The sequence below is a fragment of the Macaca mulatta genome, chromosome X, assembly GCF_049350105.2.
Source record: "Macaca mulatta isolate MMU2019108-1 chromosome X, T2T-MMU8v2.0, whole genome shotgun sequence".
Lineage (NCBI taxonomy): Eukaryota > Metazoa > Chordata > Mammalia > Primates > Cercopithecidae > Macaca > Macaca mulatta.
In genome coordinates this window covers 117,884,396-117,908,261 of record NC_133426.1, presented here as the reverse complement: position 1 = coordinate 117,908,261, position 23,866 = coordinate 117,884,396, and the positions used below count along the sequence as shown (strand labels likewise).

The 23,866-nt window shown below is 37.1% G+C and overlaps 1 protein-coding gene across 19 annotated transcripts in view; it reads right to left on the bottom strand.

The window, feature by feature from the left end:
• The window catches only part of PAK3 (p21 (RAC1) activated kinase 3), a 285,356-nt gene that overhangs the window by 48,006 nt on the left and 213,484 nt on the right, over nucleotides 1-23,866 (bottom strand). For all 19 annotated transcript variants that reach the window (XM_077989656.1, XM_015128022.3, XM_015128018.3 and 16 more), the window contains 4 exons: nucleotides 20,616-20,653; nucleotides 11,513-11,644; nucleotides 10,837-11,002; nucleotides 1,368-1,431 (listed from right to left, as the gene is read on the bottom strand). In XM_077989656.1, coding sequence (XP_077845782.1) covers nucleotides 1,368-1,431; nucleotides 10,837-11,002; nucleotides 11,513-11,644; nucleotides 20,616-20,653 — 400 coding nt within the window. The remainder of the gene's footprint in view (nucleotides 1-1,367; nucleotides 1,432-10,836; nucleotides 11,003-11,512; nucleotides 11,645-20,615; nucleotides 20,654-23,866) is intronic.

Here is a 23,866-nt window from a genome sequence, read left to right as displayed (position 1 = left end):
AGCTCCCTGGAAAGTTCAAATATAATGTCATTATGGTTTTGACTGGAAGAATAAACTTGGCCATGCATTTCTTCCTGAGTTTGTCTCCCTTAGGGTCTTCTCATCTTGATTCCCGCCAGGCACAGTTTCCATGAGTGCCTCTCCTATTCTCTAGCCCAAATGTCTAATGAATGCTTTCCCTTATTTCCTGAGATATACTGTCAATTTCAAAAGAAACTTTAGTACAAAAGCTAGGGGGGAAAACAAAGAAAATATAAAATCATGAAAAACAATCAAGCTTATATGTGATATATACTTTTTTGAACCTAAGTATGCCAGGAAAAGCAGTGTGGTTCTTGAAGAAATTCTACCTTCTCTTATCCTAAAATAATGAGATTGTAATGGCTGATGGGCTAGCACAATTTTGCAAGCATATTGGCTGTAACCCTTTGTCTTCAGCCCCTTGCCTCAGCCAGGAAATGTCTGAGGTGACATCTTTGTTTCTGACATACAGTAGTTGGTGTCCCTGAATATGTGTCTCACTCCTCATTTAACGGTGTCCATTAAGAATATTCAATTTTCCTTTAAATAAAACTTATCCCTGTTTCAAATGCTGTTGCCTGCTCAGATCCACCTGCCTAGTTTCACCTTGAGGCCTGAGAGACATGCATGAGTACAGCTGACTTGCAGAACTGGTGACTCCTGCCTTCAGCCTTAGTGAATAATCTAATGCAATGGTTCCCATGTCTTGCTGATTATCAGGATTATCTGAGGAACTTTTGCAAAGTTCAGATCATTGAACCCCACTCCAGACTTCTAAATCAAATCTTTGGCAGTGGGGCATAGGAATCTTTATCTTTAACAAGTATACTAAGTGAAAATGATGCACTAGGTCTCATTTAGGGATTATTGTCTGTTTCCTCCATACTCAGTCAACTCTGCCTACCTCTGGATCATTCCATAAGGACATTCCCCACCCTCACTTTGTCACTCTACATTTTGACAATAAAACAGGATCTTAATCATACCATCCATGGAGCTGTAGGGGGAATTGCGATAAAGGGGGTTTTTATGTAAGCTAGAAGTTTCCATAACCCTACTGCTTTTTCTAGAGAAATCTGTTTGAATCTTCTAACTACATAGGATCAAAATGTCCCCACAGAATTTACCGTCAGGCCAACAATGATGAAGATTTCAGCAGGATGTGTTCCTAGGTTAATGAACAGTCAGCCCTCCCCCTGAAAGGCCAATACTGAGAACGCAAGACACAAATATAATCTAGGAAATGAGAAGCATAATTTATGCAAAACCCAAGCTCTTACTGAATTTTAATTTTAATGTATGTTGCTTGTACTCATCTTTTTATATTTCAAATAACAATCACTTACCCTTGACCAATTTTTTCAAATCTTGTGTATTTTTTCTTTGGGTCCCCAACACTCACAATGCTTCCTAAGAGACGGGTGGGGAGAGAAGAAAAGAGGAGGAGGTGGAAGAGAGAAAGAGAGAGAGAGAGAGAGAGAAATGGAAATTGATTGACTGTTTTTTAATTTAATAATGAAAATTAAGATGCCAGAGTCAGTGACAAATAAAACATTAGACAAATACTCCCATGTGATTTCTATAATTTATATAAAATGATACTTTCTACTTATTAAAATAACAAATAATTTTATAGTAATTAAAGTAGTAATAATAACTCATTTTGCTTATATTCAACATTACTGATATTTGGAAAACAAAACTTGTCACAACCCAACATCTATAAAAAGTTCTCATGATACTATATATTAGGATATAATAACCATCTAAGAAAGGGATGGAGCTGGAGGTCATGATCCTAAGCAAACTAATGCAAGAAAAGAAAACCAAATACTGCATGTTGTCACTTATAAGTGGCACTTATAAGAGCTAAACAATGAATACACATGAGTATAAAGATAGGAACAATAAACACAGGGGATCACTAGACAGGGGAGGATTGGGAGAAGGGCTGAAGAACTACCTATTGGGTAGTATGCTCACTGCCTGGCTGTAGGCATCATTAGAGTCCCAAGCCTCAGCCTCACACAATTTACCCATGTAACAAACCTGCATGTGTACCCTTTAATCTATAACAGAAGTTGAAGTTATAAAATACAAAAATGTGCTCAGTCTCCGGAAAATACACATTAAAACCAGAATGAGTTAACACTACAGACTGATAAGAATGGCTAAAATTGAAAGGGTTGTCAATACCAAATGTTATCAATGATGTAGAGCAATTGGAACCCTTGTGCACTGATGCTGGGTACATAAATTGGTATAATTGCTAAAAAACAATCTAAGAACTTATCCACACTATTTAGTAAAATCACTATCTTCTCTGAATTGAAGTTAAGCACTATGCTATATCCAATTCTGCTGGACAAATATCTATTGAGTATTTACTATGTACCCAGTACAGTGCTAAGGGTGTGGGGATGGAAATGAGTCTAATGAAGAACAAAGTATGATCATAAAGTAATGAGACCCATGCATTTTCAAAACATACATTTCTGAACCTAGGACACTGTTAGTGCTCCAAAGATTTGAACAGATTTACTGACATATGATTTACGTACCATAAAGTTCAATGACCTAGAGTGTGCAATTGAATGTTTTTAACATATTTACTGAGTTGTGTAAATGTCATCATGATCTAATTTTAGAATGTTTTCATTATTCCAGAAAGAAACCTTGTACCTGTTACTTGTTAGCAGTTACTCCCCATCCTCCCTCAGCTTGCCGAAACATACCTCGGCAACCACTAATCTACTTTCTGTTTCTATAGATTGCTCCGAACATTTTTAGTAAGTTTATAAGCTACATAAGAAAACTATTAATTGATCATATTTGGCTCTTTAAAAATATTAGTTTTGCTATTTCAAAAAAATCCAATCCATCACTCAGAGGATGAATACTTGCTATGACTCAGAATAAATACCACAGAAGTGGCATTGACTCCTCAATGCAGTGTTCAAATAGGTCCAGAAAAAACTTGGGATTATAGAACCATCATGGGAATAAGGGTGCAGCTTCTCAAGGGTACTACTTTGAAGGGCATCATTTATTTGGATGCCTCTGGCCCACCTTTCTTTTTGGAAGCAAACATGTCAGTATTATTACCTTTGAGTTAGTTATATCTTACTAACACATAGTACAAATAAGTGTACGGTTGGTTGGTAAGACAAGATTTTCACATCTGAACTAATCAAGAGATCTGTAGATTCTATCCTCTAGTTGTCACTCGTATTCATACTCTTCTCTCTATGCCCATGGCCACTGTTATTGTTCGGGCCTTCAATACTTCTTATTCAAACAATTGTGCCAGTCATAACCTACTTATAGACTCTGCTTTCTCTAGTTCCTCTTACACCACGCCTTTGGAAAAGGGTGACCATATTATTCATAAAATGAGACTGTCCTGGACAGACTGAGATGTACAATAACTCTATATCAGAATGATTTTGCTCCACTGTTCATGATTCCTCAAAAGCTCCTGCCCACTGCAAGATCAAATCCAATTTCTGTAGTTAAACAGAGAAGGCCCTTCACCATTCAGCATCATCTGGCTCCTATCTAACCAGTCTAGCTTTATATTATTCTTTTTCTCCCCCCTTACTACTTTATATCCTAGTAATGCTATCACTATCTAGTGCTTAGGTCTTTGCATGTGCTCCCCCTTTTCCTTTCCTATCTAACCCATGAATTCTTGTCATTTAAATAAAATCTCAAATTATCCACCTCTATGAAGTCTTCTCTGATCATTTCACTGAGACTTACATGCTGCTTCTCGAGGGCAGGAACTTTGTCTTTTCATCCCTGTAACTTTGGAGCCTAGAACAGTGGCTGCTACTAAACAAATATTTGTTGATTAAATGAATAAGAACAAGAAAATATGTATTTAAGTGCTCAATTATATGCTACAGATAATACTTCATGCTAATTTATACAATAGTCTATTCTCTTTTATATGCTAATTATATGCTACAGATAATACTTCATGCTAATTTATACAACAGTCTATTCTAAATTAAGTAGACAACTTAATTTAGACCTAACAGTAGATAGCATACCTTGAGAAAAATAATCAGTTAAACATTTCACGCATGGATTACTCATCAAGTTGTTGGTTTTTTTTTTTTAATGAAAGTTCACTTTTCAATTAAGTTAAATAACACTTAGCTAATATATGGGTTGTTATAATACTTTTTCTTTTGTATTTCCCCTCAGTCAGTAGTACTGGCAGTCCATCTACTCATTAGCCTGAGTTAGAAATCTACGAGTCATCATTGACTCTTACTTTGTCTCTTACTATCACTTATCACATGCAGTTGTCCACCAAGGGCCTATATCTTGTTACCTCCTAGACATCTTTTGAATGTGTTCCTTCCTCATTACTACTGCTTTAGTTGGGCTCTCATTATCTTTTCCCTGGGTTATTCCAACAGCCCCCTAGCTAGACTCCTAGTCTAGCTGCTGCCCCCTCTGGTCAAGGCTCTACATCTCTATCAGGATCCTCTAAGTGCAGACCTGGTGATGTGATTCTCTGGTTCAGGATTACTTGATAGCTCCCTAACACCTACAGACGAAAGCCAAAACTCCTTGGCAATGCAAGGTTCCTAATCTGGCTCCCGCTTCATTCTCTTCTCATCATTTACCACTTCCTCACTAGAACTTCATGCTCTGAGCATAACAAACTAATGGTAGCGCATGATCAGCTCCTGCTTAAAAGTTCAGTTTCCTCTCCTACAACGCCAGTGTCACCATATACCATCAATTCTTTATTCAAGTAACACCGAATAAGTCAGAGTTCCCAGACATATGCCTTCAAGTCTTCTTTACATGCCATTCGCTGCCTGAAATGTCCTTCCCATATTTTCTCTGTGGCAAGTTCCTAGTCATGCTTCAAAACTTTGTTTAGATGTTGCCTCTTCTAGGAAGCTTTCTCTGATCCCTTTGAATAATTAACAGCTTCACTTTTCTATGCTACTACTGTATCTTCTCTCTCTCTCTAGCCCTTGCTCTCTCTCTCTCTGTACTTAATATATCAGATGTCTATATCTATCTATTTGGAACTTTGACTTGCAAGAATTAGAACTGAAGGGTTCCATAATCATCTGGCATCCATTCAATGTTGTATCTATGGCTAGAAATATACCTGATATACATGATAGGAATTCCACAGTTCTTCCTGGTTCACTTAAGGTCTTGGTCACAATGTAACACTTGTGCTGAGTTACTCTCTGTACTAAGCAGTCATCTGCATAGGTTCCTTTGTGTGTGCATGGTATTTGATATCGCCTTTTAGACTATGTCTTAAGGACAAGGAGCCATGTCTTATTCATCTCTGTATCTTCAGTGCCTCCTCATACAATGCCATGTGTAGAATATATTGAATACTCAATGAATATTTTCCAAATTACAGTAAAATACAATTAGTTATTTCCGTTTGTAAATGCCCCATGGTTTAAGGCAAGGGTTGGAGAATATATTTTACTTGAGCTGTATCTATAGAATGCCACCAATTTAGCAATTTTTGAGTTGGCCTTTTATTTTTCAACTTGTCTAAAAGATTTCTATATAACTGAGAGCCATCCTTATTCAAATTAGCTATTAATGGGCAAGGGCCTGGACTTTTTTATTTTAATGAAATGATTTTAAAGTCATTTGAGGCCATAATTTTATTAAGCAGTTTATAGTCTTCTAAAAGTTTTACTATGAAGTTGCTAAGCAAACTTTTTTCCATATAGAAAAAGCAAGTAAGCTTCAGCCCAAGTCACTTTCTGAATTATAACCCATTCCAATTGGTGGAGTTCAGTTAATGTGGCTTTATGGTAATAAATTATTCAACCTTTATTTCCATGTTATGCAGGGGAAAAAAAACTGGAAATAAATCCTTTCACAAGGATTACCAAAAGACAACCATTTTGATGAGATTCCACTTCTGAACTTAACTGCTATTCAAATAAAATGGTGTCTCCACACCCATTGCCCTTCACAGCAGAGTGTGTGCTGCCATCTACTGATGTTAGGTAAGTATACTAGAGGCCTTGTTTACCATTCTCAATCACAAAACAAGTTTTTAAAGTTATCTTTTCCATTAGTTATTATAATTTGCTTTTGTAAATTATGATAGATAAAAAACACTGTGACACAGTAGGGAGAAAGTTTTTAAAAATCAGCAAATCAAAATCAAAAGAAAAAAAAGCAGTACCAGAACAATTTCCTACCAGAACTTCCTAAATAAGAAAGAAACTATTCATTTTAAAGTACAGGTTTTAAGAACACTAAATACTTGCATTTGAAAATAGCATTTATGGTTTCAGTTCAGTGACAGAAAAGCCCATCAATATATTTTCTGACTAAGTGAACTCCCACCATTAAAAGATTATCCTTTTAGCAAAATGAAGATTTTGATTTCTGAGAAAAAGTAAAATAATTATCTAAACTGATATCAGTTCTATATGAGGGTGAATTAGGAAAAAGGCTTTGAGTGAGGAATGCTGAGGGAGGCGCGAGGCAAGGAATCGGTGATTGTGGGGCCCAGAGGAAGGAGATTGAAGACAAATTTCCTGTATTACATAACTTTACTGACAGTCACTGGCTTTTGAAATTTGTCACTAAAATGTGGGCGTTTCCTTTTTTATTATACTTTAAGTTTTGGGGTACATGTGCAGAACGTGCAGTTTTGTTACATAGGTATACACGTGCTATGGTGGTTTGCTGCACCCATCAACTTGTCATCTACATTAGGTATTTCTCCTAATGCTATCCCTCCCCTAGCCCCCCACACCCCGATCCCAGTGTGTGATGTTCCCCTCCCTGTGTCCATGTGTTCTCATTGCTCAACTCCCACTTATGAGTGAGAACATGCAGTGTTTGGTTTTCTGTTCTTGTTTCTTTATTTTTCAACAGATCGGGACAGACCACAATGAACAAGCCAGACCCAGGCTCTTTGTCTATGTAAAACCGAAAGATGACCTGTTCATTTCAGCCAATAATGATTCTTGGTCTGGCCACCACACTCAGTATCTGCATGGAAGATGAAGAATAGCTCTGTGGTCTAGGCTGCCCACCTCTTAGTAACCGGACCCCTGACACTGAAGGTGAGGATGGTTTAGTAGAGGCTGCCATCTACTCTTCATCATGCTTATGAGGTCCACTCTGGTATGGGATATTGGCCATCTTTCTACTTCCCTGTTTCCCTTTTTCCTCTCTTTTGCCTCTCAGCACAGGCTGCTCTACTTTTTCCCCAAGCTCCAATGGGGCCCTTGAATCCAAGATACTTGATGGCTTCTGTACAGTAATCATACATCTGGGATTACTCCTGGTTTCAATCATTCTGTCACACTGGTAAGACCCCATAACCCCATTTTTATGCTGAAAAATATGATTGCTCTCACTCTAAAAATAGCATAATAACAATTTTATACTACTGTTTATTGTGCTAGATGTCTTATCTACTTTAACTCATTTAGTCCTCACACAACCCCCATTATGTAGGTACAATTATTATCTCCATCTTTCAGATAAAGAAAATGATGTTTGGAGATGTTAAGTGACTTGACTAAGGACATACAGCTAGTATAAGTCTATGACTCAGACCCAGTGATGACTTATTTCAAAGCTTGACCCATTGTATTATATTATTAAGGCTTTATACTTATGTAGTAATAATTACCACTTACTGAGCCCCTATGATGTACCTGGTACTGTTGCTGGGGTTTTTATATTATCATTATCCCCACTTTTTAGATGAGAAAATGGAGGTCCAGAAAATTTAAATAACTGGCCCTAAGTGACACAGCTAATAGCAATGGGTCTGTGATTTAAATGTAGATCCTTCTGACTCCAATATCCGACCTCTTAACCATAGAATGAGCTCCTTAAAATCCATCCTATAGACAGAGTCTTGAAATGTAGTAATGGGTTAGGCTTGGTGGCTCCTGCCTGTAATCCCAGCACATTGGGAAGCTGAGGCAGGAGGACTGCTTGAGCTCAGGAGTTCAAGACCAGCCTGGGCAACACAGCAAGACCCCATATGTACAAAAAATAAAAAAAAAAATAGCCAGGCATGGTGGCGTATACTTAAAATTATAGCTACCTGGGAGGCTGAGGTGGATTGTTTGAGCCCACGAGGTCAAGTTTGCAGTGAGCTATGATTGTGCCAGTGTACTCCAGCCTGGGTAACAGAGCCAGACCTTATCTCTTACAAAAATGTAATTTTGTAAAAATGTAGTTATGATTCTTATCTCCATTTCACAGGTTAAAAATTGAGGCTCAGAGGAGTTAAGTCACTTGTCTGAAGTTATCCTTAGACAAAGGTGTAATGGCAAAGAGAAGGCACAGAGAGGGTAATGGTGGAGCAGGAAAGTCTGACTTTGTGGACTTTAGAGTATAGTTCACTGGATCTGCTTCATGAGAAGCACTGCTCCATTTCTCAGCAGGTTCACCCTGACAAAATCTACAAATTCAAAGTAAGGTTGGCAGTCACAGGTGGCCTGCTGGCTAGAGGGAAAATGACTGTCTCTATGCCCAAGCATGAAGTCCAGTAGAGAAAAAAAAAAAACCCACTTAATTCTTAATTAAAATGTATCAAATTAGCTTTCCCTTCTTCACCAAGTTGCTCAGTGTAGAGCAGAATAAACAACAAATAATAAGGACACAGCTCTAGCACGATTAGAGTTTACAAGCAAAACAAGATTTTGGTCCAAGAAAATAATGCTTGTTTCTCTGTCAACTAACTTAACAAAACTATACAAGCATTTTTGTTGTAATACATCCATTGAGATTTGAAACAGATACCAAATAACAGTCATTTTATTAAAGCAAGGCTGTTGGATTTTTAAAATCTGATATAATCACATAGGTCATGTCTACATATGCAAAATAAAGAAAAACATTGTGGCAATTGTCTGAATAATTGAACTTAAATTATTCCAGGCAATTCTTTCATTTCATTCTTCCTTTTTACAAAAATAGACAGTTGGGATATGCAGAAGCAAAGTAGGTAGGTAATGGAAAAGGTGTAAGCTTTGAAGGTAAACAGGTCTCAGTTCAAACTTTGGCTGTGCCACACATTAGTTTGGTGACTTGGTCAGTTAAGCTTTTTAAAGCTTACTTTCATTCACTGATCTGTAAAATGAGGATATTAGGATCAGCTGCAAGGAACTACTGTGAAACTATGATAATGTATGTAAAGTGGCCCACCCAGAAGGTACCCAATAAATGAGAATTACTATTGCTGTTATTACAGCAAATGGTTAGTATCAGTGCTAGTGGCATATTTAATCATGAATAGTAAAGTCAGCAAAAATCTAGCAATTGTAGTTCTGAGTGCTCACTGACAGCTGCAACTCCGACCTTTGCCTTTCCAAATGCATCTAACTCAAATGCCTCAATTTCAGTACTGTTGACATTTTGGACTGAATAATACTTTACTGTAAGGTGGACGGAGGGTAGCTGTCCTATGCACCGTAGGATGTTTAGAAGCATCCTTGGCCTCTACCCATTAGATGCTACTAGCAATCTCTGAATCAGGACAATAAAAATAGTCTTCAGACGTTGCTAAATGTCCTTGGGAGGGCAAAATCATCCTACCACCACCTCTGCAGAGCCTCCCTGTGGCCTATAGTGGGAATTACTCTCTTCCTTTTCTGAGGTCTTTTAAATAAAAATATACATGAAACGAGATTCTCTTATGCTGTAATTGTATCATATTATTAAATCGTATTTTCCAAAAAAGATTAAATTTCTTGATGACAGGAAAGTTTCATTCTGTTGTGTCCTGCAAAGTTTCTTGTATAGAACAGACAAGTAGGAACTCAGTAAAGACGTATTTGTTTACTTATTTTTTTCATTCATTCCCTCAACAAACATTTGCCGTATGCCTTTATGTAATAGGCATGAACTAGGAGTTGGACATGTAAGGAAAAAAGGGCACAGTCCCTGCTCTTAAGAATCTCACAGTGTAGTGAAGAAGTCAGACTAATATGGTTTGATATTTGCTCCAATAAAAGTGGTAAGGAAGAGACGCCCTTAACTTGGACTGGGAGAGACAAGCAACATTTTTCTGAGGAGGCAACTTTTGAGCTGAGTTTTGAAGGATGAGTAGGAGTTAGTCAAACTGGGGGTTGGAGGGGGAGGGTACTTATTGCTGATATCTAGCAATTTGTTAGAGGCTTTTATAGTATGAGTTTAATGAATATGCTTTACAAACCTTTGACTTTTCAGCAGATAATTCATTTTTTTTTTATCTTCTTGACCCAGAAAAGTAACTAGAAGGTAAGTGTTTTCTAAAATTGGGGCAACAAGTGTGTACACACAAGTATGTACATACTAATGACATTGTGGAAGGAAGCTACTAGCATTTGCTAGTTCTGTCTCTCCTGCCACATAGAAATGCTTCTGAATTAAGGGAAAAAGCTATATTATTTGTTGTTACAAGTTTTGATTGACTGTGTTGGGCTTTGAGGTTAACATATCTATCATCACTGATTAGTTGAGGGCCCTTGGGTTATGATCATAACATATTTTATCAGACTATTCTATCTCTTTTGAAGATGTAATATTAAAACTTGCTACTTAATTTGTCTTATCAATTTTCATCTCAATTGATTCCTTCAAGTAAAAATATTTAGTTCCTGTCAAATTAGGAGTGGAAGGAGAAAGTGTTCTGGCATATGCAGTGAGTCCCAAATTTTTCATCTCATGATTTTGGGAAGTCTGGAGTTCATATAAGCAGATTAAAACTTTCAAAGGATCAATTCCCATTTTAAATGGTTTACGAGAAACACTCCCATGAAGAAAGTAATCATGGCAAAAAGTACTCACTTAGCTTCTCTAAGATCTCCTCATCTGTCATCTTGGATTTTTTTCTTTGCCGATCTGTGTTCCTGTACAAAGTACTGGAATTGGCATTTTCAGCAGAGGGTGGTGTGACTTCTTTATTTGGTGCTGCAGGTGAAGCAATGGATTCAACCACAGAACGAGTGTAGATCTAAAAAAACAGAAAGTTCTACAATTAAAACAGCAGGCCAAGGAAAGAGTGTGAAGTCAATGTATTGTAATATCAATGAATTTTTAAAGACAAGTGGTATTTTCTTAAAAAAAAAAAAAAAAGGACTTTGAGTAGCTGAAAGTACAACACTATTGAAAGATCATGGGAGCTAGTCTTTGGATGTCCCTATACATGCCTTGCTAAATGTGGTCTGAGGACCTCTGTTTATGCAATTCTTCCTACCTGGTTCACATGGATTTCCTTCCTTATCTTCTCCAACATTTTTATTACTTAGCAGTTATGTATTGTTTGGTATTATTCTCTAATTGTTTAATGTGCTAATCTTGTATCCTCAAACAGCATCCTCAAAACCTTGGTCATATTTTATACTCTAGCTCTTAGAACATAAAAGATGCTTAATAGGTAGCAGTAGATTAACTATATTCTAACTCTATGACTATTCCAAAGGGCATCTTTTGAATCATTTGGAAATAGTCCTTTGTGACTTACTGATTTTGTATGCTCTGGTCTTGGTGCGATAACTGGTGGTGGCTCATTGTCATCTTCTTCTTCTTCCTCCTCTTCATCTTCTTCTTCAGACACAGGAGGGGCCAATGGAGGCTCAGATGCTGTTTTTGTACTCTTGTGACAAAAACAAAGTTTATAGATCAGGTATTAACTCCTTTGTTTTGTTTTTCTTCAGAAATAAAACAAAGGAAATGAAAATATTTAAGCATGTAGGGATAGAAGGAAACTACATCTTTCACAAATGATCAGAATCATCAACAATTTGGTGGCCAGGGCTTGCTCACCTGAATATAATCTCTGAACTTGTTCAGAGATAAATTCATGTCATGGCTTAAAGAACCATGAAGTGTATTTTTTAAAAAAAATTTCTCATTGAGCTGAAAAACAGTGGACTATTATTCACTTAATATTTTAAAGTTCAATGTTTTTGAAATACATTAAAAATCAAACTAATTGCTCTTAGAGCCTTGATTCTATACTGGGAAGATTATCAATTTATTGATTGACAGTTTGTCCACTTGAAAAGAACTATTTTCTACCTAAGGATCAGAGCATGCATATGCATATTGTATTAATATAGCTCTGTAAATACTCTCTAAGAACAAGCAAGCCAATAAATGTCTCTTCCCTGTCCAGCCTCCTGGAAAGAAGCACTCAGAGAGTAATAGACATGAAGATCTAAAGAATACTCATCCACATGAATAATCACTCAATATTAACCATGAGTTAAATGGAGATTTTCGATGTTTTATAAACTGCAATAATACGACAGTATTGTGGTACAATAGCAATAATACCTAAGGACAGTTATTGATCATTCATGTTAATACAGTGGTAAAATGGTTCCAAAGTTTGATTTTGAAAGACCCATGGCCATGGTTCTCAAAGCTTGGTTCCCGGATCAGCATCATTAGTATCATTAAGGAACTTGTTAGAAATGCAAATTTTCAGGCTCCATCCAGACCTATGAATCAAAACTCTGGAAGTGGAGCCCAGTGATCTGTGTTATAACAAGCCTTCCAGGTGATCCTGATGCATGCTCAAGTTCAAAAACCATGAACTATGGCTCAGGTCTGCACTGTTTAATATGGCCACATAGCAACCAGCCACATAAGGCTACAGAACACTTAAAATGTGGCCAGCCTGAATTGAGATGTGTTTCAAGTGTAAATTACATCCCAGATATTGTATACTTAATATAAAAAAATTGTAAAATGTTAGATTAATATTTCTTATATTGATTATATGTTGAAATGCTGGTATTTTGAATATATTGGCTTAATATATTATTACAATTTATTTCACCTATTTTTTACTTTTTAATATGTGGTTACTAGAAAATTTAAAGTTATGAATATAGTTTATATTTCTGTTGGACAGTGCTATTATAGGTGTTTTTTTGTTTGTTTTTGGTTTGTTTTTGTGTATTTATTTTGTTTTTGTTTATGCCACTGGGTATACTGGCCTAACATAATCCGACAATGAATTTTCATTCTTTGAGGACAAAGCTCCTGAGGCAGTTACAGGCAGCCTGTTAATAGACCATTACATCAAAGGACCTCAATCATGATTAAAAACTCAATATGGCTTTTCTACAATCATGTATAAACATATGGTGAAGTAATAAGGTGTAATCATACATCTGAAAGGAGCCAGAAAGACTTATCAATTGTGAGAAGAAAGACAACCTAGAATTTATAAACAAGCATTTGAAAGAATATTTTATTGCCCTGATATAGATGCTAAGTGGTTTATAGATTGAAGTTTGTATGTTTACTGAACATTGGTTTTCTTGTTTATGCAGCTATATTGATTCTTAATTTAGCCATAACAGCTGGGCTATTACATTGTATAGTTATGTGGATAGCAACATCTGTTAAAGACATTAAGTTTCCAGGTTTTTAAAAAAATCACTTTCTTCTTGCAAAACACTAATTCTTCAGGGGACTTCAGTGGGCACAGGGAGAAACGGGCTTTGGGTTATTGAAATTTGCTTTGATATTATGTTCCAGAAAGTTTTGCCCTATCTTATACCAGCCGGTTTCAGGAATGTACCTAATCACTGTTTCTTTGTAGAAGGGTGGAAGCTGAGTACTTTTTTATATGGCAAATGGTGCTATTTTATCCATTAGGCAATATGAACCTTGCCCAGGGTTGATAAGTTTTACGTGGGCCTATGAAAGTGTTTGCCATCAGAAATAAACCATCAGCTCCAAAAAGCCAGAAGAAAACTATAAAGTCAAAATTAGTTAATGTCTGATTAAATGTCTGTTAAGTATAACAATATGCCAACTTAACTAGTCTCTTATGTCTAGCATTTATAGAAATTTCATTATATTAAATATAAATTGTAGGTTAGATTTTCATATTTAGCAATAATTCTTGAATATTTACAATGATTTAACAAGAAATTATACCTAATCATACATTTTAAAAGTTACTTGTAAGAAATAATTTCAAAATTAATATTTCAAAAATAATTTCAAAAATTTATAGCAAAAATATAAAGTGAAGTATGGGGACCCTTTAATATGTTTAAAGCAATGCATGATGTGACCTCTACAAGTGAGAGTATATACAGTCTATTAGGCTCTAAAAACAGCCCTAGAGGCAAAAAGAATGATTCAAAGTCTAGTCTTCTTGGTCCAAACCTTAAACTGGTACAAAGACCAGTCAATGTCTGCTGGGCAAGGGGCAAGCTTACACATTTCAAGTCTTAATATTTCACTAGATAAGATCCACCTGCAAGATTTCACTGACTGTTAACATTCATTACTATCTTCACAGCTAATCTCCAATGGAAGCCATTCCCCATCTCCAAGGATAGACTTAAGGGACTATTAGAAAACCTGAAGGTTTGTAGGAAAAGAAAAAGACAGATATTTCTGTTTACTTTGGACCAAACACTATCCTGCCATATTGGTTGGTTGACTTGGAAGAATGTATGGCATTGAGTGGATAGTATGTTTTGAATTATGGTTGGGCCAGAGAGCGTTAAAACCCCAGCAATCCACCAAGGATACCAATCTTCGGTACTGAGAACTGAAATTAACAATTTCTGCCCGTGTTAAAAAATACTGGGATCGGGCATACTTTACTATCACCGTGTAAACAGTACTGGGACTGGGCATATTTCATTTTCCCTGTGTTAGGCAATATCCAGACAGACATACTTTAATGTTCTTATGTTAAACAATACTGAGAATAAGTAAAAATAACATAGCTTCTTACTTTAGGAAATACTTGTTTCTAGAAGATACCGTGAACCAACTAATTTGCTCATCGAGACTAACAGCTTGCTCACTAAAACTTGCTTCAAGCCCCTTCCTTTGCTATATTCACCAATACAAAGCTATTTTATCATAAACACTGCACAATGTTAACCCATTCCTCACCTTGCAAGACCTGCTTTAAAATCAAACAGTCTAAGCCCTAACACCCTATAAATAATCCCTTCTGACATCTCCTTCTTAAGACACTAAGACTTTATCAAAGTAATGCTTTTATGTCACTCTAATTTTAATAAACATAGCTTTACTTAGAGGTTTTCTGGGTGATCATTTTTGGAGTCAATGGTGCAATGTTTCCATACTCTTCATTCCAGGCTGAGAATTACTGTATCTAAAACTTCTAAACTTATAGAAATATAGATAGATGGATAACAAGTAAGGAATATTTTTGTCATCAAATTAGATATTTTTGACACTCTAATTTTGCCAGACATTGGGGCAGGGAATATAGTTCTTTGTTTTGTTTTGCTTTTTGAGATGGAGTTTCGCCATTGTTGCCCAGGCTGGGGTGCAATGGCACGATCTCTGTTCACTGCAACCTCCACCTCCTGGGTTCAAGCAATTCTCCTGCCTCAGCCTCCCAAGGAGCTGGGATTACAGGCATGTGCCATTATGCCCAGCTAATTTTGTATTTTTAGTAGAGATGGGGTTTCTCCACGTTGGTCTGGCTGGTCTCGAACTCCTGACCTCAGGTGATCCACCCGCCTCGGCCTCCCAAAGTGCCAGGATTACAGATGTGAGCCACCGCGCCTGGCTGGGAATATAGTTCTTAACCTGAGTTGGGTCCCAGACTCTTAGGGTTTGGTCTATCTCCCCAGAAAAATACAGGTAGACACATTCTTTTACATATAACTTCAACAGTTCATAGATCTGAAGCCCACCCATGAACTCCAAGTTCTGAACATTGCTTTAGAGAATACACCAGCTAGAGTATGTACACACCAGTAGAGAACCTTAGGAAATTCCCTTTTCTCTGAGCTTAATTTTTCAAGGCCAAAGAACTTAGAGGTAAGGAACTTAGAGGCTTTAGACAATATAAAATGTTGTTTGGGGGCCACTTCTGGTGATTGTTTAGAATGTGGATTTTAGGTTTCTACTCCAGATCTACTCTGGAAGTGGAGCCCTGGAATCCTCAATTTAACAGAATCCCCAGGAAATTCTGATGCACACTGAAGTAAAGGAATTAAACTACGTTAAAAAAAAATTAGCCAGTACTGCAAATCACAAAAGAGCAATCTGTCAACTGCACACCCAGTTGCTCTAAGCACAGATAATGGCACATTCAATATGACAACACAATAATGACATATTATTGCTGTTACCTTCCACTTGGAATACTAACTTAGGATTCTAAATATGTCATTTTATTTTCAACAGTACAACAAAAATATGAAATTTTAAAATTAGCCTCAAATTAAAGAGTAGGGGCCTGAACAGTATTTGAAATTGAATACACTAATATCAAAGAAGCTAATACAAATAAGCAGTAAAGCAGGTGTTATATGACTATGACATCTCTCCCTGAGTTCAATATTAATTACAGAATCATGAGTTTAAAACATTTAGAGAATACAACATTGCTTCTGTTTTAATTCTCACCCAGGCTACTAAAGGATGCAAAACTTGTGATCAGTTCAGGCTATGTCTACAAGGGTTTGTCAGACCCATTAAATTAGATTTTGTAGACAGCCAGATCTATTGGGAGTTTTTATGATGCAAAAAGACATACACATTGCGAAGCATACTCTCTTCTAAAACTATAAGGAAAACATAAGGTGCAGTTATCCATTCCTAAGGAACTGAGTCCCACTGAAGTGATTCAAATAGAATGTCGGGGTCCAATTCAGTTCATTCAATCAATAGAAACCTAGCCTTCATCAAGCCATCAATCCATTATCTTCACCTGAAAGTCCTGCCAGCCCTTCAAACTCAAACTGTCTAATAAGGAACTCAGCATCTTCCCACAGAAATCGGCTTCTCCTCAAAGACAGCATCATTATCTTTTTACCCACCAGCTATCAGTTTAAGCCTGCGTTCATCTTTGACCTCACTCTTCCCTCCAACATCCAATTAATAATCTAAATACCTCTAGAAATTGAATGTAATCTTCCCATTCCTGCTGTTACTACCTCATTTCTGGCTCTGATTACCTGGATGCTTGCAATATTCTCCCTACTAGTGTCCCTTCATCCAGTCTCACCATTTGTCCTTAATTCATTCTGGACATTTGCTGTCAGATTACTCTTCCCAAGGTCTAAGTGTTAAATCACTTAACCCTCCTGCTCCAAAACACTTCAAAAGCTTCCCACTGAATACTGGAAAGCCAGATTCCTTGGAATACCATTTAAGGGCCTGTATGATTCGGTTCCACCTTAACCTTCAAGACTTATTTCCTGATTCCCTTTCTTGCATCTCAGTCTTCATTCAACCCCATATTCTTTGTTTCCTTGCTCTACTCACCAACATACCCTTTCTTATGCTTTTCTTTTTACTTAAAATGCCCTTCCCATCTTCACAGATCGAAATCTCATCTGACCTTTAAGATCTAGCTCAAATGCCAACTTTTATATGAAGCATTTTCTAACTTAACATTCAACAAATACATACCAAGTATCTATTTGGTACCAGACACTGAGCTTCAGCCCTTGGAGACAAGGGCCTGCTTCCCTTTCCCTCCCCAGTTAAAACAATCTACTTTCTTTGAAATCTCATAGCATGTCGACATATTTTATGACATGTAATACTATCCATATTGTTGGGTTTTTTTTTTTTTGAGACAGGGTTTTGCTCTGTCACTCAGGCTGGAGTCCAGTGACAGAATCAAGGCTCACTGCAGCCTCCACCTCCAGGGCTCAAGCGATCCTCCCACCTCAGCCTCCAAAGTAGTTGGGACTACAGGTGTGCACCAACATGCCCAGGTAATTTTTGTATTATTTGTAGAGACAGGGTTTTACCATGTTACCCAGTTTGCTCTCCTAGGCTCAAGAATCTGTCCACCTGAACCTCCCACAGTGCTGGGATTACAGGCATGAGCCACTGTACTCGGCCACTATCCATATTGTTTTGTACTTCTTTATGTCCATGTTTACCTTCCCCTACCAGCCTGATAGCCAAACTTCCTAGAGCTTATAAGGAGACAGTTGGTAAATATATGTTAAATAGGTAAATATCTATTTGTTTTATCTCCAGACAGTGAGATCATCATTTTTTTCTAACTTAATGGAATATTTTAGCCATAATATAGACTTCGTTTTAATTCTGCAAGCAAAACCAATAGAACCAATCTCAAAAGAAACAGTTAATATCTCAGGAGAAAACAAAAACCAATACACAGGCTATCCCAGAAAGTTGGTGTTTCAAATAACCGACCAACCTAAAAAAAAAAAAAGTTTTTTTTTTTTTTTTTTTTTTGCCAGAATACCCAGTCAAGATTGCACAAGCATGACATTAATGAAATCAAAGCAGGTAAAGTATGTGTTATCATGGAGGGTTGTCATTTTTGTCCTTCTCATTTTCCTATTGCTTCCCTTCACATGTTGTTTTCATTGTGGCCCAGGAAGCTATCATGGCAAAGATGGAGGAAAAGAGGAAATGGCCAGTCAGATGAGAAGGCCATATTCTGTTCTGTTTTGGGGAATCCGAGCAAAGCGCAAGTACAAGTTTCATGTGTGAAAAGAGTGAGTTTTTCCTCTTTTGTCATGTAAAAATAACAGTAGTTTACATTTAATAAATACATATTATGTGCTAGGTACTATACTAAGTACTTTATATGCATTATCACATTTAATATTCACACAAGACCTAGGAGGTAAGTACTATTATTATTCCCTCTTAAAGCTGAGGAAAGAAGCTCAGAGAAGCTAAGCTACTTTCCCAATGTCACATACTTAGTAAATAGCGAAATCAGATTAAATACCTACATCCAGAGCCTACACTCTTTCTTTTTTCATTTTATTCTTAATTGTAGTAAAATATATATAACATAAAATTTACCATCTTAACCATTTTTAGGTATACATTTCAGTACTGTTGAGGATATTGTTGTATAATGATCAAAGCCATTCATCTCCATAACTCTTTTCATCTTGTAAAACTGAAACTCTGTACCATTAAACAACTCCCCACTCCCCCTGCTCCCAGCTCCTGGCAACTAGTATTCTACTTTCTGTCTCTATGAATTTGACTCCTTTAGGTACCTCGTATATGTGGAATCATATAGTATATACCCTTTTGTGACTGGCTTATTTCATTTAGCATAATGTTTTCCTGGTTCATCCATGTTGTAACATGTGTCAGAATTGTCTTCTTTTTAAGGCTTAATAATATTCTACTGTTTATACATACCATCTTTTGTTTACCCCTTCATCTGTTGATGGACACTTGGGTTGCTTCCACCATTTGCCTACGGTGAATATTGCTGCAGTGAACGTGGGTGTATAAATATCTCTTGGAGATCCTGCATTCAATTATGGGTATATACCCAGAAGTGGAATAGCTAGATCATATGGTTAATACCATCTTTAATTTTTGAGAAGCTGACATAACATTTCAGAACCTTTACTCTTTACAACTAAAGAAGATCTACTGGTGTCATACTGGCTACCTAGGGTTATGTCAAGCAGACATCTGTCCACTATAAAAGGCATTTGTCTGCTATAAAAGGAAGAAGAATCAGCTTGGCCATCCATGACTGTTTGAATAAATGGTTAGGAGATTTTCAGTAATGCAAATTATTTCACCCCTAAAAAAGCAAATGAGGCAGGAAGTAATTTCTATCAGAATATCTGAGATCATTTTCTGTCTAATGTGTTCAAATACTCTTTCAGATACTATAGCACTTTCAACAACTAGGTTACTTATTTTCTACTCACTTCTCTGATAAAAATTATCTATGTGACTTTGGACAAAGTCACTTCCCTCACTGTACCTCGGTTTGTTGGAACAAGTGACATACAAAACTTATACTGTTATAACCTTAGAGAAGCTATTTAATTTCTCAAAACCTCAGTTTCCTCATCTGTAAAATGGGGACAATGGTGAGACTTACTTAATTGGGCTGTAGGAAAGATTAAGTACTTATAAAAATAAAATTATCTTACAGTTTGTATTGTAAGTGTACACTGTAGGTGTTGAGAGAAATTTTTATTAACATGATTATTATTCTCAAAGTTCTACATGTAAGAGAAACGGAAACATTGTTCACATAAAAACCCTGTACAAGAATGTTCCCAGTAGCTTTATTTGTAATAGCTAGCAACTGAAAATTTTCTAGAGAGACTTCGATGTATGAATGGTTAAACAAACAGTGGTACAATCATACCGTGGAATACTCAGAGATAAAAAGGAACACAAATTATTGATATACACAATAACTTGGATTAATCTTAAAAGAATTAAACTGAGTAAAAAAAGCCAATCCCCAAAAGTCACATGCTGTATTATTTCATTTACATGAAATGTCCAGAAAGCCAAATCCATAAAGGCAGAATCTATATTAGTTCTTGCCTGTGACTAGGGTGGGGTGAGTGGAGTTAACTGTAAGCCGGTACGAAGGATTTTACTGGGGTGATGGACATGTTCTAAAACTCAGTTGTGGTGATGGTAGCACAGGTATATATATTTACCAAAACTCATTGAACTGTTTACCTGAAAATAGGTGAATTTTATATAACTGAATTATACCTTAAAACTGTTTTTAAAAGACTCTATATCTAAAACCTGGATCTATGCAGTTATATTCTCTTGAATCTTTGGAAACACCCATCATGTGAAACAGTTTTCAATTTTTCACTTACCGAAGGATGGGCTGCTATGTATCCATGTGCACTTTTATCTGAAAAGTGAGAATAGAGAGGTTACTTTTGTTTCACAAAGACTGTTTCATTCAGAGACCACACCAGAAAAATAAAAATGAAAAAACTGCATGATTTCAACTAGAAGGAAATGTTTCAATTTAGTATTAACTAGATATTATGACTAACGACATAGCTTTTCTTAAAATAGCTCACACCATTACATCCTCACCATACTCTTACTAGGTCATTTTACAGACATTAATGAAGGCCTCTGGTGAATCTCATTTATATGGAAGAATGACAAGATTACCTACTCTTAACTGATATGATTCTATACATCTATAGTAGTCCCCCTTATCTGAAGTTTCACTTTTTGTGGTTTCAGCTACCTGTGGTCAACTGTGATTCAAAAATATTAAATCAAAAGTTGCAGAAATAACCAATTCATGAGTTTCAAACTGCATGCCATTCTGAGTATGATAAAATATCATGCTGTCCTGCTCCATTCCACCTGAAACATGAATCATCCCTTTGTCCAGTGTACCCACTCTGTTTACACTACCAGCCTACTAGTCACTTAATAGCCAGTTTGGTTATCAGAACAACTGTGGAGCTATCACAGTGCCTGTAGTCATATACCCCTTATTTTACTTCATAATGGGCCCAAAGAGCAAAAGTAGTGATGCTGGCATATTGTTATAATTGTTCTATTTTATTATTAGTTATTGTTGTTTATCTCTTACTGTGCTTAATTTATAACTTTATCATAGGTAAGCAGGTATAGACAAAAAACATGGTATACATAAGGTTCAGTACTATCCATGGTTCCAGGCATCCACTGGAGGTCTTAGAACATATTCCACGTGAGTAAGTGGGGAACTACTCTATATCTAGGATTTTTCCCACTTTCCTCTTTCCCTACCTCCTTTCCATTCCTTCTTTCCACCTTCCTGTGCTATCTCCATCTTCTCCTCCTCTTCTCCTGTGCAATTAGTCAGTCCCAATACCAAAGCATTCAGAAAACCTATGATGAGGTACACTCAGCCTTCAGTACAGTACAACTATACAGTTTTAATATAGTTGTCAGGATTTCATCTTTGTAAGTTGAGAGAAATTTGGCATATAAAACTAAGTGTTAAACAGCAATGGCTATTTGGAGTAAAGAACAAACTCTGATACTCTAAAGTGTATTCATGGTTACAGTGAAATGATTTCTTGAATACATTTTCAGTTCTGGTTGCCTATGGGTCTAACTTGGAGCACAGCTCTTGATTTTCTCACATGAAACATTTTTTGATATGTCACCAGGATCTCTTAGATATTTTATTCTATGTGGAAGCTTAAATATAGTAAAAAGTTTTCCTTGATGGCTTTCTTTTTAGGTTTTCAACACTGAATAACAGCAGTTAAGCAATCTTCTCATTTTAAGAAAGTCCAGTTTAGCAGTTTGGGCTTTGATATTTGATATGGCCAAATCAGACACTCTTCCCCTTCCAAGGGTATCCTTGGATCATTCTCAAAGAAACTTAAAGCCTGCTTATACTAAATCCAGTGCCAAGAGGTAGGGGCTCTTTATAGCTGGAGTACTAATGATAATACTCCCTTCATTCTTTAGATGTTAAATAATAAGTTAATAAATTATTATAGAGAGAGAACTCAAATCATCTATCTCAAAATGTGAAAGTATTATTTGGTATATATATTTCAGTTGCTGATATGGCTTGCCTGTGTCCCCACCCAAATCTCAACTTGAATTCTATCTCCCAGAATTCCCAAGTGTTGTGGGAGGGACCCAGTGGGAGGTAATTGAATCATGGGGGCCGGTCTCACAAGATCTGATGGGTTTATCACGGGTTTCTGCTTTTTGATTCTTTCTCATTTTCTCTTGCTGCTGCCATGTAAGAAATGCCTTTTGCCTCCCACCATGCTTCTGAGGCCTTCCCAGCCATGTGGAACTGTAAGTCCAATTAAACCTCTTTTTATTCCCAGTCTTAGGTATGTCTTTATCAGCAGCCGGAAAATGGACTAATACAGTAAATTGGTACCAGTAGAGTGGGGTGTTGCTAAAAAGATACCCAATAATGTGGAAGTGACTTTGGAACTGGGTAACAGGCAGAGATTGGAACAGTTTGAAAGGGCTCAGAAGAAGACAGAAAAATGTGGGGAATTTGGAACTTCGTAGAGGTTTGTTGAATGACTTTGTCCAAAATGCTGATAGCAATATGGACAATAAAATTCAGGCTGAGGTAGTCTCAGATGGAGATGAGGAACTTTTGGGAACTGGAGCAAAGGTGACTCTTGTTATGTTTTAGCAAAGACACTGGTGGCATTTTGCCCCTGTCCTAGAGATTTGTGGAACTTTGAACTTGAGAGAGATGATTTAGGATATCTGGTGGAATAAATTTCTAAGTAGCAAAGCATTCAAGAAGTAACTTGGGTATTGTTAAAGGCATTCAGTTTTATAAGGGAAACAGAGCATAAAAGTTTGGAAAATGCGCAGCCCGACTATGTGATAGAAAATAAAAACTCATTTTCTGGGAAGAAATTCAAGCCGGTTGCAGAAATTTGCATAAGTAGCAAGGAGCCTAATGTTAATCCCCAAGACCATGGGGAAAATGTCTCCAGTCCATGTCAGAGAACTTCACGGCAGCCCCTCCCATTACAGGCCCATAGGCCCAGGAGGAAAACGTGGTTTGTGGGCCAGCTCCAGGGTCCCTGTACTGTGTACAGCTTGGGGCTTGGTGCCCTGTGTCCTAGCTAATCCAGCTTTATCTGAAAGGGGCCAACACACAGCTCAGGCTGTGACTTCAGAGGGTGGAATCCCCAAGCCTTGGCAGCTTCCACGTGGTGTTGAGCCTGCACATGCACAGAAGTCAAGAATTGAGGTTTGGGAACATACACCTAGATTTCAGAAGATGTACGGAAATGCCTGGATGCTCAGGCAAAAGTTTACTGCAGGGTTGGGGCCCTCATGGAGAACCTCTGCTAGGGCAGTGCGAAAGGGAAATATGGGGTCAGAGCCCACACACAGAGTCTGTACTAGGGCACTGCCTAGTGGAGCTGTGAGAAGAGGGCCACCATCCTCCAGACCCCAGAATGGTAGATTCACTGAAAGCTTACACCATGCACCTGGAAAAGCCACAGACACTCAACAGCAGCCTGTGAAAGCAGCTGGGAGGGAGGCTGGAACCTGTAGAGTTACAGGGGTGGAGCTGCCCAAGACCATGGGAATCCACCACTTGCATCAGCAT